General features: G+C 47.5%; 1 protein-coding gene across 2 annotated transcripts in view; it reads left to right on the forward strand.

Annotated features, from left to right (window-relative positions):
* The window catches only part of LOC119967581, a 98,965-nt gene that overhangs the window by 37,246 nt on the left and 46,617 nt on the right, over positions 1-15,102 (forward strand). For both annotated transcript variants that reach the window (XM_038800294.1, XM_038800295.1), the window contains exons 6-8: positions 923-1,011; positions 10,878-11,040; positions 14,450-14,507. In XM_038800294.1, the coding sequence (XP_038656222.1) occupies positions 923-1,011; positions 10,878-11,040; positions 14,450-14,507 (310 nt within the window). The remainder of the gene's footprint in view (positions 1-922; positions 1,012-10,877; positions 11,041-14,449; positions 14,508-15,102) is intronic.

The raw sequence follows: 15,102 nt of genomic DNA on the forward strand, positions 1-15,102 counted from the left end.
GAATCAGTGAACATACGGCAAGAACAAATCTATTTATTAACTAACTACACACCATAAAGGTTTCTACGATGTGAATGATAAGTACAGTTGGATACTATGGCTAAATAAAAATGATAATGATTAACTAGTATTACTATTGAAAAAGGAGTTATTCGATACGTGACTGGACTCTACGCCTGCTATCTATGTTCTGCTGCACATCTCGTGCGCTCCAGTGATGTTCTCCTGTTGCCACGGCACCTAGTGGGCGGATGCTAGAATCACAGTCTATGCATACGGCACCTATCTTTACTTACAGTTCAGTTATTAAATTATACACAAATTGGATTGGATTGGACTTCTTTGTTATCACGTGTACCGAGGTACAGTGAAAATATTTTTCTGTGTGCAGCTCAAACAGATCATTTAGTATATGAAAAGAAAATACGTAATAGGGCATTCAAGGTACACAATATAAATACATAGGCACTGGCATTGGGTGGGGTTCGTCTCTCTCTGAGTACATCATTATGATATAGTACATTATGCACTTGCTCAGTAGCTATTAAAGTAGTGTTAGAGTTAACGTGCAGCAGGGTAGCACAAGTGGTTAGCACTGTGGCTTCACAGCACCAGGGTCCCAGGTTCGATTCCCCGCTGGGTCACTGTCTGTGCTGAGTGTGCACGTTCTCCCCGTGACTGTGTGGCTTTCCTCCGGGTGCTCCGGTTTCGTCCCAAAGACATTTAGGTTAGGTGGATTGGCCATGATAAATTGCCCTTGATGACCAAAAAGTTTAGGAGGGGTTATTGGGTTACGGGGATAGGGTGGAAGTGAGGGCTTAAGTGGGTCGGTGCAGACTTGATGGGCTGAATGGCCACCTTCTACCGTGTATGTTCTATGTTCTACTCCACAAAATCTCTTCCACTTTGTGTCTAATTCCAGGATCCAACGCCCAGCACGAGTCTTTCAACTAACCAAGGGCAGCGCAAACGTTTGGCTGAAACACCGATCAATGAAAACATGCCAAAAAGGTTAGTGCCGCCCTCCGACTCGCATTTAAATCTGGATAGCTGCTGAAAGGTAAAGTTAATGAAGTACAAGTTCATTTGCGAACATGAGTTGCAGCCATTTACATTGGGTGGAATTCTCCCCAAAAATTTCAAAATGTGATCTCCAGGAGGAAACGAGGTTCGATTCCTGTCGGTTGGATGGCACGATCCACACACACTTCGAAATTATTTTGGAGCCCGGGTGATTCACACCATTGGACCCATAGAAGCTGGCAAGGCTGGATCCTCAGAGATTGGGCCACCATTTTTAAAGGATGCACAATTTCAGCATAACACAACATTGGTACTGCCACCGATGCAAAAGGTTTAAACATATTTTGAACCACAGCCATGAGTAAGAAGACCGGCAGTCGATGAAGACATGCTTGCATTGTAGTGAGTGGGGTATGGGGTGCAGGGACTTCACACGTGATGAAGCTACATAGGCTGCGGCGAGCGAAGATTTTGAAGTCTTCCAACTCTGCACGGGACACTACTCGGGAAAACAAGTTGAAGTGCACTCACCCAAAAAGGGGAAAGAATTCCTAGTTGCTTGTTGAAGGGATCATTTGTGACATACTTTCATAACAATTGGAAGGTAGGAAGTATAGATCCGAGGAGCCAGGATCCAAAAATGGCGGGAACAATGGGCCCATGGATACGTTTGATGAGGATTATGAAACATGGAATTCATATGAAGAATGATTCCTGTTGTTTATAATAGCTAATCAAGATTGGACTTCCGGTCGGCAAGCGGGGCGGTCGTACGGAGAGGGGCTCCCGCAGGGGAACTAAGCCGGGGCCTTTCTCTCCGCAGCGACAAAGAGCAGGGAAGGGAAGGGAAGACGCACCCCCCCCCCCCCCAACAAACCTGTCGGCGGAGGATCCTCGGCGGCGGCAGCAGGAGCGGTTCGGCGGCGGCAGGTCCACCTCCCCCCCCCACGCAGGCCAGGACCGAAGCGGGGCCCAGCCGGCGGCAGCGACCAGCGACCTAACCACCCCCACCGGGAGGACGCGGGGTGCGAAGTGCGGGAGCCCAAACGGAGCAGCGGGGACCGAACAGCGGGGACCGACCCAACCCCCCCCCCCAACCGGCAGCAACCACCATGAGGCAAGGCCAAAGAGACTGCACAAAAGCCTCACTCTCTCTCTCTCTCTCCTGGGTGAGTGGGGAAAGGAAGAAAACAAAAAGGACTTTTATTAAAAAAAACAAAAGAAAACTGTTAAAGAGAGAGGGGGGAGGGGTATATATATTATTTTCTCTCTTTTTACACTCTCTCCCATCAAAAGTAAGCCCACCTGAGAGGAGTTGCATAAAAGAGGGGGGGGGGGGGAATAATTAATAAATAAATAAATAAAATAAAGTGGTAAAGGAAAGAAGGGAAGAGAGGGGGGTAAGAAACGGCTGGGTGGGACAAACCTACCATTCCTGCTATGGGACAAGGGCCAGGGGGGTGGCGATCCTGATCGGCAAGACCCAGGGGGGCGGTATGTCATGGTCAGCAGGGCCCTAGATGGGGCGCCGGTAGGTCTAGTCAACGTGTACGCGCCCAACTGGGACGACACGAGCTTCATCAAAAAGACCATGGCAGAAATCCCGGACATAGCGACGCACTGACTAATCATGGGGGGGGACTTCAACTGTGTACAGGATCCAAAGACGGACAGATCAAACCCCAAAACGGGGAAAACCTCAAGCATGGCAAGGGAACTCAGTCACTTTATGGAGCAGATGGGAGCAGTGGACCCCTGGAGGTTCGCCCACCTGGGGGAGAAAGAATTCTCCTTCTTCTCCCCAGTACACAACTTCTTTGACTTCTTTGTGGTGGGGAAAACGGTGCTTCCAGGGATAGACAAAGTGGAATACTCCGCAATTGTGATATCAGACCACGCTTCACACTACATGGACGTGCGGCTAGAGACAGGAAGGGCCCAGCGTCCCACATGGAGGTTGGACGGTGCCTTACTAGCTGACAAGGCCTTCAGCAAAAGGATAGCGCGGGCCATAGCAGAGTACACGGAGAACAACCAAAACGGGGAAGTCTGACCCTCCACGTTCTGGGAAGCGCTTAAGGCCGTACTAAGAGGGGAAATCATTGCCTTCAAAGCGCGAAGAGATAGGGAGGAAAGGGTGGCTAGGCAGAAACTGGTCGACTCCATACTGGAGATAGACCGTAAATACTCCGAGGCCCCGACCGTAGAGCTCCTGGCGGAGAGGAAAGAACTACTAAGGAACTTTGACCTGCTCTCCACCAGGAAAGCAGTGCACCGACTCCGCCAGGCGTGCGGGACCCTGTACGAACACGGAGACAAAGCCAGCCACCTGTTGGCACACTAGCTGAGAAAGCAGGCAGCCACCAGAGAAATTGCGCAAATCAGGGGTACCGGAGGCACGTTGGAAACAGAACCAGAGAGGATTAACAAAACCTTCAAGGCCTTCTACCAAGAGCTGTACACCTCAGAGCCCCCAACTGGGAAGGCTGGGATGAACCGGTTCCTTGATGGACTGGACATACCAGTCGTGGGAGAGGGCAGAAAACGGGACCTGGAAGCACCACTAGCACTGGGAGAGATCATGGACAGCATTAGCTCCATGCAGACGGGGAAGGCGCCGGGACCGGACGGATTCCCGGCGGACTTCTACAAAACATTTGCGTCAGCGCTGGCCCCGCACCTGCGGGAGATGTTCACAGACTCGCTAGCTAGGGGCACACTGCCACCCACGTTAGCACAGGCCTCAATCTCGCTGATACCTAAGAAAGACAAAGACCCAACGGAATGTGGGTCATACAGACCCATATCTCTGCTGAACGCAGACTCCAAAATACTGGCCAAAATCCTAGCCAAAAGGCTAGAAGACTGTGTACCTGAGGTGGTCACAGAGGACCAGACGGGCTTCGTCAAAGGTAGACAGCTTACCTCGAACATCAGGCGCCTGCTGAACGTGATAATGACCCCCTCCGGGGAGAGAACACAAGAGGTGATCGTCTCCCTGGACGCAGAAAAGGCCTTCGACAGAGTCGAATGGAAATACCTCATAGAGGTACTGGAGCGGTTCGGGCTTGGAACAGGGTTCACTGCTTGGGTATAGCTCCTATACAACGCTCCCATGGCGAGCGTACGGACCAACAATACCAACTCCCAATACTTCCAGCTGCACAGGGGCACCAGACAAGGATGCCCACTGTCCCCGCTGCTGTTCGCACTAGCAATCGAACCGCTAGCAATCGCGCTCAGGGCAGCAAAAAATTGGAGGGGGATCCGAAGGGGAGGCAGAGAGCACAGAGTCTCACTCTATGCCGATGATCTGCTCCTCTACATCTCGGACCCACAAAGCAGCATGGACGGAATCATCGCGCTCCTGAAAGAGTTTGGAGCCTTCTCGGGCTACAAACTCAACATGAGCAAAAGCGAGATCTTCCCAGTACACCCGCAAGGGGGGGGCAGAACTAAAGGGGCTGCCGTTCAAACAAGCCCGACACAAATTCCGCTACCTGGGGATCCAAATAGCCCATGACTGGAAAGGGATCCACAAATGGAACCTCACCAGCCTGACAGAGGAAGTAAAAAAGGACCTGCAAAGATGGAACACACTCCCACTCTCCCTCGCAGGGAGAGTCCAGACGATCAAAATGAACGTACTGCCCAGGTTCCTCTTCCTGTTTAGATCCATTCCAATCTACATCCCCAAGGCCTTTTTCAAAGCGCTGGACAAACTTATCATGGCGTTCGTATGGGGGGGTAAAAATGCTAGGATCCCAAAGAAGGACCTACAAAAAACCTACAATTCTACCACTGGGCGGCAACAGCCGAGTGAGTAAGGGGATGGATCCAGGAGCCAGAAGCCGAGTGGGTGCATGCGGAGGAGGCCTCCTGCATGGGGACCTCCCTCCGGGCCCTCACCACGGCAGCACTCCCATCCCCACCGAAAAAACACTCCAGCAGCCCAGTGGTGACAGCCACCCTCCAATCCTGGAACCAACTGCGGCAGCAATTTGGCCTGACCAAAATGTCGGACAAGGCTCCCATCTGCAACAACCATAGGTTCACACCAGCACTGACTGACGCCACCTTCAAAAGGTGGAGGCAGGACGGGGGGACACTGACAGTCAGGGACCTATACACGGACGACAGGATCGCAACACTGGACGAACTGACAGAGACATTTCAACTAGCCTGGGGGAACGAGCTACGGCACCTGCAGCTCAAAAACTTCCTACGAAAGGAGACAAGGACGTACCCACAACCGCCACGACAGACACTACTGAAAGACCTACTGGACGCAAGTGTCCTAGAGAAAGGGAACTGTAGCGACATGTATGACCGACTGGTAGAAAGGGACGACACCGTACTGGACGCAACAAGAATGAAATGGGAGGATGACCTGGGGATTGAGATAGGGTGGGGACTCTGGAGCGAAGCACTGCATAGGGTCAACTCCACCTCCACGTGCGCAAGGCTCAGCCTGACGCAGCTAAAAGTGGTACATAGAGCCCACTTAACAAGAAACCGTATGAGTAGGTTCTTCCCGGAGGTGGAGGACAGATGTGAACGGTGCCAAAGAGGCCCGGCCAACCACGCCCACATGTTCTGGTCTTGCCCCAGATTTGTGGAGTACTGGACAGCCTTCTTCGAGGCTATGTCCAAAGTGGTGGGGGTGAGGGTGGAGCCATGCCCGATAGTGGCGGTCTTCGGGGTTTCAGACCAGCCAGATTTATTCCTGGGGAGGAGGGCGGACGCCCTTGCCTTTGCCTCCCTGATCGCCCGCCATAGAATCCTGTTTGGCTGGCGGTCAGCAGCACCACCCAGAGCTGCAGACTGGCTGTCCGACCTCTCGGAATCTTTCCAAATGGAGAAAATCAAATTCGCCATCCGAGGGTCGGACGACGGCTTCCACAGAACGTGGGAGCCATTCATGCAACTGTTCCGGGACCTGTTTGTGGCCAACGAACAAGAGGAAGAATAGCCAGGTAGCCAAGAATCAGGGGAAAACGGACGGGAATCGGGGGAAGGTAGCCGGGGGGGGGGGGGGGGGGGGGGGGGGGGGCTACGGGTTCGTCATGAGGGTTTGTTCGCATGGTTTTATGCTTATTTCTTTTTCTTGTTAATTTATTGTTTTTGTATTGGAGGGGAGGGGTTACTGTTTTTCTCTGTTGTGATAAAAATTTGTTGTTGAAAACTTGAATAAAAATTATTCCAAAAAAAAAATAATAGCTAATCAAACACTCGAGGACCTAAAGATCGCAACATTTCTCAGCCCAGTTGGCTGTAAAATGTCTATGCTGCTACAAAATCTAATTCAACCAGCAAAACCAGGGATTACCTCCTATATTGTATTAATGAAAACCTCGGAGGGGCGTTTCTATCCCAAACCATTCCTGATTGCAGAAAGGTTTTGGTTCTACTGCCATAGTCAGGAAGAAGGTGAAAGCATTTTCCGATTAGTAGCAACTTGTGAGAGGGATACAGACAGTTTGAAAAGAGATATTGATAGGGTTAAGTAAGTTGGCAAATGGAGCATAGTGTTTGAAAATGTGAAGTCCATTTTCGAAGGAAGAATGAAAGAACAGATTATTATTTAAATGGAGAAAAACTGCAGAAAACTGCAACACAAGGTACTTGTGCGCAAAACACAGAAAGCGTTTACAGAGCCTCAGCCTGAGAGTTATAAAGGAAAAATGCAACTTTTTCAAGTCATCCATAAATTATCTTGGTCATGTCATCAACAAAGAGAGTTTACACAAGGAGCTGAAGAAAATGTCAGCAATCTTAGAAGATCCACACTCTCAAAATGTAACAATTAAGGTTGCTTTTAGGATTGCTCAATTATAATGGTAAATCTGTGCCAAATTTTACACATTTTGCTATGTGTCAAACAGGTATGGCATTGGTCAGAAAAATATGAAAATCTATACAATGAAGCGAAAGAAGCTTTACAGATGATAGAGCTGTTGGTTCATTGCAATCCCAAGACAAAGATGCAACTTGCTTGCGTGCCTCACCCTATGGGCTTGGTGCAGTTGTCTCGCGCCTTATGCCTTAACAGATGAACGACCAATAGCTTTTATTTCACGCATCCTTATTGGTGTGGAGATGAATTACGCTCATTTTTGGTGCCTTTATGGATGTCATTTTACTCTTTTGACAGAATATCCACTCTAGACTAAAATCTTTGGCCTGTCTAAAAATATACCTTCTTTGGCAGCTAGTAGATTGCAAAGATGGTCATTGATCCTGTCAATACATACTTACAATATCCAATATCACAAGTCAGCACAGCATATAAATGCTGGCGCTTTAACATGATTGGTGTTACAAGTCAAATATGACCCTGAAGAACATTTTGTCAATAGTTTGTATTTCTTGATCGTGGATAGAGTACCTGTGACTTCATCTCAAGTTCAAAGCTATTAAAGGACCAATCCAGTGATGGGGCTTGCTCCAAAAAGGAACGCTGTCAGACATTCATAGGAAAAATACAGATCTCAAGCCCTACATCACACAAAGACTTGAGTTGACAGTTCAGAATGGAGATTTATTATCGGAATCCGTGTGTTTAATTCTCTGTGCTCACGTAGCAGAGTCCTTGACCAACTAAATGAGGGGCATCCTGGTGTGGTGAAGAAATTGGCAAGCAGTTATTTTTGATGGCCAGGGTTAAACATGAAAATTGAAGAGAAAGTTGGGCAATGCCAATCTTGTGCAAAACTAAGGAACACTCCACAGTTCCAACCATGACATCTGTGGGAATGACCAACATATCCATGGCAGAGAATACACTGGACGGTCCATTGGAGGGTCACATGTTCTTAGTGGTTGTGGACACACACTCAAAAAGTCGCGATAATGAATTCAATGACGACTGGGCAGACCATTGAGAAACTAGACGGAATATTCAGAAGTTTTTGCATACGGGAGCAGATTGTCAGTGATAATGATACTCAATTTATTTTGAAGGAATTTGAGGACAGCTTTAAGGGGAACAATACAGACCATATCAAGTCAGCTCGATATCATTCAGCAACAAATGGATTGACCGAACATTTTGTGCAGTCATTAAAGCATTCTATCAAAGCATCGAAAAATCAGGAAATATTATCAAGAAGATAATAGGGGCATTAGATAATAGAAGATTAGGGGCAGCAGGGTAGCATGGTGGTTAGCATAAATGCTTCACAGCTCCAGGGTCCCAGGTTCGATTCCCGGCTGGGTCACTGTCTGTGTGGAGTCTGCACGTCCTCCCCGTGTGTGCGTGGGTTTCCTCCGGGTGCTCCGGTTTCCTCCCACAGTCCAAAGATGTGCGGGTTAGGTGGATTGGCCATGCTAAATTGCCCGTAGTGTCCTAATAAAAGTAAGGTTAAGGGGGGGGGGTTGTTCGGTTACGGGTATAGGGTGGATATGTGGGTTTGAGTAGGGTGATCATGGCTCGGCACAACATTGAGGGCCGAAGGGCCTGTTCTGTGCTGTACTGTTCTATGTTCTATGTTCTAAGAGTAAACAAATTTCTAATATCTTACCAGAACACTGCACATGCTACCACGCAAAGTTCACCGGCAATGCTGGTGTTCAAGAAGAAACCACAGACAGTGTGATTTGTTAACTCCCCCTGATACTTTACAGATTGTCAAATGACATCAACAAGCACAAATTGGTAGGAGGGATAAAATCTCTAAAAGACAAGTATTGAACTAGAGAGAGAGAGTGCTAGCTAGGTGTTACACCACCAATGTGAAATGAGTACCTGCTATGATCCGAACAAAGACAGATCCAATATCATACACCATACAGATGGACAGTGGAAGACTTTGGCGACATCATGGTGATCGGCACCAAGTAAGTTTGATGAAATTTCTCAAGAGGTTCTCAAGAAGTCCTAGAGCTATACTTCGGGGCAGACACCAGAGACAGTAACGGGTTCAGATTTTGTTTCTGAGGAATTTTCAATGCCTATAGTGACAGATACTGAAATAACTACTCAAGAAGTACCATCTGCAGAAAGGTCGCAAGTAGTCAAGTTCAAAAACACTGAATTCTACCAAAAAGGAATAAATGTCCACCACAGAGACTCTTATTGAATTGTATATATGTGTAGAAATAACAGTGGATCTGTTGTATACATATTAATTGTTGTCATTGCACTAATGAAGTAAAGGGGAAAGGTGTTATGTACCAGAGAATCCATTCCTGCTGGTTATGTGTCATGTGATGTGTAGTGACACCAGCAGTGTTTGCACAGGTTTTGGGCGGATCACCATCTTTTATTGAATGAGTAACAGCTCCTAATAATTCTCTCATCATGTTTTACAAGAATCCAGAGTTTGGGAATCTCCATAGCTTTCCCCTTTGCGGCAACAAAGCCTGAAATAGTCTGGACTTGTCAGTCAAGCTGTCCTCAAAATTGAATGTAAGCAATGCTGTTCAAAGCATTTAGGCTTCTCAGCAAGCCCAGAAGCTTGAAAAAGTTAAAGGGGAATGAAAGTGAATGTGAAAAAAGAACTTTGAAGGTTTCCAACAGAACAAAGAGAAGACTTTTACCTTCATCAGACAGGTCATTGGAATTTACAAGCTGAAAGGGAGTTTCAAGGTTTTCAAGACTACAGAGGAAAGACTTGTCACATGACCCCTTACCTGAGCCCATCCAGCCCAGAACATGCCTCCTGATCTCCACCTCCATTGAAGGACCCCCTCAGCAAACTGGAGGTAATTGTAGAGAGGGTACTCACCCCCTTTCTGGCCCTCAGTGTCCCTGGTGCCTGGCCTGATCCCATTTTTAGGGACCAGTAATGATTTGCGCTCACGGGACTTCCAGCTGGCGGGGAGAGGGGGACACGGAAGCATCCCAAGCAGTCTCAGAATTCCACGCCAATCGTGCTAATGAGACTGAAGTAGATGCTAATGACTTCTGATCAGGTTCTCATCGTTTCTGGACAAGGACCTGATCTCGCCAGAGGGAGCAGGGTGGGAGACTTGCAATGGGAGACTTACCGGGCGAGAATCATGTTTTGTGCCTCACGCCAATTCAACAGGCCAACCAGGGGGAATCCTGGCTCAGGCTAATGGCCGGGAGAATTGCCCCCACATTGGCTTATTGAAAATATTTATTTTAATTTGTCTAATTACATAATTGTTTTACTTTTATTCTATGTATAAGTCTATTGATTTCATTAGACTGTTTATGATGTTTATTTGTTTCTGTACAATCTAGTGGAATGTTCCAGAAACTGTTTGCATCCGCATACAGAAGTGATGCACTAAGTTGATTTACGTAAAATGTGCTATTGTTGAGGATGTTGGATACTCCAATATAATCACACAATAAATTAAACTTCATTTATACAGTGATCCCAATTGACTCAATCATTAAAGCGTATGCTATGAAATTCAGTCCATCTTCTTAAATTACTTATTCCCCTCAAACAAATAACACATCTTGTGAACCTCTCAAGCAGTTGTGGAGTCAATGCTATGTCTCTGCTTGAATTCTATGTTCCCATCTCTATGATTTAACACATCAGTGCTCTGCTCAACTGTGTGTATGCACATTGCACCAACTACCGATGAAGCTCTTAATGTTTTGATTCTGTTTAACGTCAACATTAAATCAATATTTATTGCTGAGTAATGGTAATAATTTGACTTGGAAGTTTTGCCTTGGGGGCGACCACTCATAAACGTCTTGCAGTTCATTTTGCAAGAGGTGAGTTGTTGACTAGAACACTTTTGTCATTCATTATTGTCTAATTATAAATGTATACAGGCAGGAGCTTTCTGAAAATGGACGTGTTCAGAAAGTCGTGAAAGCTATGATAGTTATACTAATTTGAACTGCTTCTGGAATTATTTTACAGAAAAAAGGTTCTTTCAACCCCTCCTCCAAAAGTATCATCAGTAAATACTCCCAGTACAGGCTGCACCTACACGATAAAGAGCAGTCCTGTACCAATTCGGATGAGCACTGGTCACTTTTCAGCTTGGGGGGTAGAAGATGATGAAGTCCTCTACTACATGCAGGTATGTTAGAGAATGGCAGTTGACTCGACAACCAACTAAGTTACCTCTCATGACGTGGCAAGGCTTTATTTTTGCTAAACTTAATAGTTTTCATTTTCTATGCACCTCTGCTCCAAATCACAAGTTGACAATTGATATGAGCAAAATGTACATTTTGGTTAGAAAATCTAGCTTCTCCCCATGTATTACAGAGTAAACTAATAGCTGTGTTGAAGACTCAGGGATTTAAAACAAGCAGTCTGTTTCTGAGCAAGAAAGGTCGGAGAGATCAGCAGTCGGTGCTGAGTTAACTAATCTCAGCAGGTTCAGCAAGGATTCTACCAGAATTATCCACAAGAAGAAGATACGTCAGCATTCCCATTTCTTATCATGGGACATCCAACCGAAATGGTGTGCATGAAATTAAATGCAAATCGCTTATTGTCACAAGTAGGCTTCAATGAAGTTACTGTGAAAAGCCCCTAGTCGCCACATTCCGGCGCCTGTTCGGCGAGGCTGGTACGGGAATTGAACCGTGCTGCTGGCCTGCCTTTGTCTGCTTTAAAAGCCAGCGATTTAGCCCTGTGTGCTAAACCAGCCCCGAATGCAGAGCAGCACGGCTGAGGAGTGTCAAGTAAAAACTTCATCAGGCAGAAGTGCGCTGCCTTCTACAGTTTCACAGCCAGCTGATCATGCTCTTGGGTAATGTAGTTGAGCAAAGTACGAGAGGGCCACCACTGCCTATGGTGTATCAATGAGGAAGGAAGTACATCAATGCGAAGAGAGGGGAGACGAGACAGAAAGGTTAGCAATATTTATATTGTCCCTTCACTTTCAGCAAACTCTACTTCGATCTTATTAACTTTACATTTTACTCATTAAAATGAGCTTTATTAGCCATCATTAATTACCCTTGAAAAGGTGGTGGTGAGTTGGCTTCTTGAATCACTCCAGTCCTTAATTGGTGTGGGTGCAGCCATCTTGCTGTTAGGCTGAGAGTTCAAGGAAAGTTCAGTGACGATAAAAGAACGGTAATGTAATTCCAAGTCAGGAGAGTGTGTAACTTGACCTCCCGCCCTTAGATTATAGGTGGCAGAGATCACAAGATTGGAAGGCGCTGTCAAAGAGCCTTGGGGTGCTGCTGCAGTGCACCTTGTTAATGGTATTCACAGCTGTCACTGTTCACCGGTGGAAGGAGTAAATGTTGACAGTGGTGGAGTGGGGCCAATTAAGCAAGCAAGCTGCTTTGGCTTGGATGGTATTGAGCATCTTGAGCGTTGTTGGAGCTTCATTTATCCAGGCAGTGGAGAGCATTTCCACTTGTGTCTTGTAGGCAATAGAAAAGGCTGAGGGGACAAATGTTTCAAACCCCGTGATGTTTAAATGCGATAATTTTGTACATCTTATTTATATAAGTTATGCTTTCCTCTAAAGGACTAAAGTCCAAAATCACAAAACTGCTTTTAGTTCTGTTGTAGATTACTGTAAGTTGAGCAATTTCACTGGACTGGCCATATAAATGCCACGGCTATTAGAGCAGGTCAGAGGCTCAACATTCTGCAGCTCAGTGCCTGACTCCTCAAAGCCTCTCTACCGCTGATGGTTCACAAGTCAGGGCTGTGAGGGAATACCCTCCATTTGCCTGGAAAAGTGAAGCTCCAACAACACCTAAGAAGCTTGACACCACCCAAAACTAAGCAGTACATGTGATGGTCATCCCATCCACCTCTTAAACAGTCATTCCTTCCACCAATTGCTGACCATGCTTGAAATGTGTATTGACTACAAATGCATCACAGCAAGTCACCAAGGTTTATCTGGCAGCATGACCCAAACCCATGACCCCTACCACTGAAAAGGTCAAGTGCAGCAGGTGCTGAGGAACACCATCCCCTCCAAATAAAAGCGAATTACTGCGGATGCTGGAATCTGAAACCAAAAAGAAAATGCTGCAAAATCTCAGCAGGTCTGGCAGCATCTGTAAGGAGAGAAAAGAGCTAATGTGTTAAGTCCTAAGGCGAGATTCTCCGAGCCAAAATCGTGATCAGCGGGGGCGGAGAATGCCCGCGATCAGGTCCGGCGCTGAGACGCAATTCTCCGGCAAGCGGAGAATCGATGCCAGTCGAGCGCACGCGGCACCGGTCGGGGGCCATTGAAAGAAGCCCCCGCGGCGATTCTCCGCGGTCGACCGGCTGAGTTCCCGCTGTATTCCGCCAAGTCCCGCCGGCATGGTTCCCGGATGGTATCACCCGGTGGGAGCTCCGTATTGCAGCTGTGGGGGCCGTCCTGGTGGGGGTGGCGGGGGATCAGACTCTGGGGGGCCTCCACGATGGCCAGACCCACGATCGGGGGCAACCGATCTGCGGGCGCCTGCATTCGTATTCTGCGGCGGGCCGCTGTAGGTCGCTGTCATGTTGCATGGGGCACGGCGTGAAAAATGCCACCGTTCGCATGCACGGATCCGCGGCTGGAAATGCTGGGGCCCATATCGGCAGCTGGAGCTGCGTGAAGCACTCTGGCACCGTGCTTGCCCCCTGTGAGTTGCAGAATCGCTGGGCCAAGAGGCCCGTTGACTCCGCCGTGAAACACTCCGGTGTTTACGCCAACGTCAACACCTTGTCGTGATTTTGGAGAATCCCGGCCCAGATGACCCTTTGTCGAAGCTCTTTTCTCTCCCTACAGATGCTGCCAGACCTGCTGAGATTTTCCAGCATTTTCTTCTTGGTTTCACCATTTGGGGCAGCACGGTAGCATGGTGGTTAGCATAAATGCTTCACAGCTCCAGGGTCCCAGGTTCGATTCCCGGCTGGGTCACTGTCTGTGCGGAGTCTGCACGTCCTCCCCATGTGTGCGTGGGTTTCCTCCGGGTGCTCCGGTTTCCTCCCACAGTCCAAAGATGTGCGGGTTAGGTGGATTGGCCATGCTAAATTGCCCGTAGTGTCCTAAAAAGTAAGGTTAAGAGGGGGGGTTGTTGGGTTACGGGTATAGGGTGGATACGTGGGTTTGAGTAGGGTGATCATGGCTCAGCACAACATCGAGGTCGAAGGGCCTGTTCTGTGCTGTACTGTTCTATGTTCTATCACTTCCACATTTCCCTTCAAGTCACACAATATCCTGATGTATGTCACTTTTCTTTCTTTGGTGCTGAGTCAATATCATGAACCCACTACCTAACAGCATTGTAAGAGTAAATTCACCACAATATGCATAATACTAGCTGAAAGTTTACTTTAGAAGGAATGTGAAATCAGGACTAAAACTAAAATACATGAATACTTTAAAAAGGTTTTCAGCAAAAACATGTTGGTATTGGAGTAAATGTTCAGCATCACAAGATATTTGTGTTGAGTTCAGTGAGAACTCATGATGATGGATTTTCACAGCTGCTAAAGCAGTCAGTTATTTTATTCTGTTTCTTCCCTTTTAACAGAAAGACAATGGTGGCCAATCCGAGGATACTGCATTTATTCCAACATGTTGCCAAGAAGGTAAGGTTTGTTAAATTTTGTGAAAAGTTAAGTGTTTATAAGCTGCATTATTTTGGAAATTTAATGGAAACAGGGGATTGTTTTTCTTCGGATGTGTGCATTAACTGGCTGAGTCAGCATTTATTGCCCATCCCTAATTGCCCTTAAGAAGGTTGTGGTGAATGACCTTCTGGAGCAGCTGCAGTTCACCTGGAGCGGTTTCTCCCACAGGGATGTTTAAGGCTGGAGTTTCAGGATTTTCACAGTGACAGTGAAGGACCAATGCTATTGCTCCAAGTCAGTGGCTTGGAGGCTAACTTGCAAGTAAATCTGGAATGTTCGTTTGGATTAACCTTCCCAGATCTGCTTTCCAGATCGCACCCCGATGCTGAAATCGTGGCCAGCAGTGGGGCGGAGAATCCATTTTCCTGCATGGAATCAGGACCGACGCCGGTTCCCTGATTCTGCGGGCCTCGAAAAACGATGCCGCGCCACCTAGGACCTACCTGGGGCCATTGTTGGAGGCCCGCTCCGCCATTCATTGCCCCCGACCGGCCGAAGTCCTGACGGCATGGATCTAATGTGGTCCTGCCAGTCAGGAAACTAGCATGGTGGC

This window comes from Scyliorhinus canicula, chromosome 6 (genome assembly GCF_902713615.1).
Source record: "Scyliorhinus canicula chromosome 6, sScyCan1.1, whole genome shotgun sequence".
Lineage (NCBI taxonomy): Eukaryota > Metazoa > Chordata > Chondrichthyes > Carcharhiniformes > Scyliorhinidae > Scyliorhinus > Scyliorhinus canicula.